This window comes from Littorina saxatilis, linkage group LG2 (assembly GCF_037325665.1).
Source record: "Littorina saxatilis isolate snail1 linkage group LG2, US_GU_Lsax_2.0, whole genome shotgun sequence".
In the NCBI taxonomy this organism is placed as follows: Eukaryota; Metazoa; Mollusca; class Gastropoda; order Littorinimorpha; family Littorinidae; genus Littorina; species Littorina saxatilis.
In genome coordinates this window covers 24,439,505-24,442,004 of record NC_090246.1, presented here as the reverse complement: position 1 = coordinate 24,442,004, position 2,500 = coordinate 24,439,505, and the positions used below count along the sequence as shown (strand labels likewise).

Sequence of the window (2,500 nt, the reverse complement as noted above, 5' to 3'; positions counted from 1 at the left end):
CTGGAACATTCACACAAATGATCCATGCACATTAAGCTTTTAGAAAATTCCTTTTGATAAGCATCACCGAATATGACACAGGTATTTCAGCTATGTCATGATCGCCCCCACGACCATAGTTAAAATGGGGCAATCTTATAACAGAGTACAGAACAAAATATTGTCAGCTCTGAACGACTCTCCCATGTTGGAAGTTAGGGCATTGTCAGCCAAGAATCAAAGGATCAGTCTACCATCAGCTAGTATTAAGCCAATCAGTCTACCATCAGCTAGTATTACGCCAATCAGTCTACCATCAGCTAGTATTAAGCCAATCACTGTCTACCATCAGCTAGTATTAAGCCAATCAGTCTACCATCAGCTAGTATTAAGCCAATCAGTCTACCATCAGCTAGTATTACGCCAATCAGTCTACCATCAGCTAGTATTAAGCCAATCAGTCTACCATCAGCTAGTATTAAGCCAATCAGTCTACCATCAGCTAGTATTAAGCCAATCAGTCTACAATCAGCTAGTATTAAGCCAATCAGTCTACAATCAGCTAGTATTAAGCCAATCAGTCTACCATCAGCTAGTATTAAGCCAATCAGTCTACCATCAGCTAGTATTAAGCCAATCAGTCTACCATGAGCTAGTATTAAGCCAATCAGTCTACCATCAGCTAGTATTAAGCCAATCAGTCTACCATCAGCTAGTATTAAGCCAATCAGTCTACCATCAGCTAGTATTAACCAATCAACAAGACCATGAAAAGGTCCAAAAGTCAAAATGAACGTATAATTAGATACTTGTATCCCCCCAAAAAAACACAACCCACCCACCAACTGGTCACATTCATCCCAGCATCCCCCCCCACACACACACACACAAACACACACACAATCACACACCAATGCGACCAACAAAACCTGCTACTCCCGCAAAGTGACACGAGGAACCCCATCAAGAGCTCCAGCACATTGTACATACCTGCAAAACCCATGGATAGCATATGGTTCTGCAAAAGAAACATCCCCTCCCCCAAACAACCAACCAACCAACTCATCGCCCGTCCACCTATGTGACCAGCCAACCAGCTACTCACCCAAATTGAGGAGCCCCATCAAGAGCTCCAGCGCAACATACATACCAGCAAAACCCGTGGATAGCATGGTTCCGCAAGAGAAACATCCCCTCCCCCGAACAACCAACCAACTCATCACCCGTCCACCTATGTGACCAGCCAACCAGCTACTCACCCAAATTGAGGAGCCCCATCAAGAGCTCCAGCGCAACATACATACCAGGAAAACCCGTGGATAGCATGGTTCCGCAAGAGAAACATCCCCCCCCCCAAAAAAAAAAAAAAAAAAAAAAAAACAACAACAAACCCCCCCCCCAAAAAAAACACCCTATCAACTCATCGCCCGTCCACCTATGTGACCAGCCAACCAGCTACTCACCCAAATTGAGGAGCCCCATCAAGAGCTGCAGCAGACCACTCATGAGAGTGAGCACCATGGCTAGCGCAACGGCCTGGGGAATGTAGAGGTGGTCTCCTTTCTCCACGTAGGGCACAGCAAAAGTGCCCACCATCAGAGACATGATTGCCGTCGGACCGAGCGTGATATCTTTGGACGTGCCCATGAACATGTAGACGAAGCAGCCCATGAAGGCTGAGTACAGGCCATACTGGAAAGAAAATAAGAACTCGTGAATTTTACTGTGGTTCAAGAAAGAAAGAATGTGAGTATATATATGTGCATTGCTGGAGAGGAGAATGCAACGACAAACATGAAGCCACATCGCCAACTTGTTTTCCTCATATAAACAGAGCCACATTAGGATTGATTGCAGGCCATTTCAAAAGTAAAGGTGAAAACATTATTTTGATGGAAGGAGCTTTAACACAGCATTAGACAATTCTATTTGCTAAAAAAAAAAAAAAAAAAAAGAGACGACAACATACAAACACACACTCTTTCTCAGTCACACACACACACACACACACTCACGCATGCATGTACCTTGTCCTCATAACAACCACACCAAAACACAAACCACCACCCCACCCCTAACCCACAACCACCACTACCCCTCAACCCACCCTTCACCTTCACACCCTGCTCACACACATGAGAAAGCAAACAAAACACGCACAAAAAATGGTCAGGAATGTTGCATGAAGCTGGAAAAAGAGGGGAACGAGTCCAAATTCCATTCACACTTTAACCTCCCTCAAACAAAAATCTCTTGCATGTTAAAAAGGGATTACTGAAACCCCTTCACTTTGTTCCCAATAACACTTGAAGGATACACAGCAGTCATACTGTAAATCAGACCAACATTTAGATTTTGTTTTGTTTGTAAAAGACCTTCAAACATGCTTTCATATGAGCTCAGCACTGTTTGATGTGATCTATTTATGCGTTGAGCCAGGTTTCAAGAATAATGAACCTGTTTTATGAGTCAGTTAAACATAAATCCACCTCATGCCCAAAACGTCAGGCAAACTGTCAAA

At 43.8% G+C, this 2,500-nt stretch overlaps 1 protein-coding gene across 1 annotated transcript in view; it reads right to left on the bottom strand.

Annotated features, from left to right (window-relative positions):
• The window catches only part of LOC138952387 (sodium-independent sulfate anion transporter-like), a 106,517-nt gene that overhangs the window by 23,738 nt on the left and 80,279 nt on the right, over positions 1-2,500 (bottom strand). Inside the window, exon 3 of the mRNA XM_070324054.1 lies at positions 1,443-1,831. Coding sequence (XP_070180155.1) covers positions 1,443-1,831 — 389 coding nt within the window. The remainder of the gene's footprint in view (positions 1-1,442; positions 1,832-2,500) is intronic.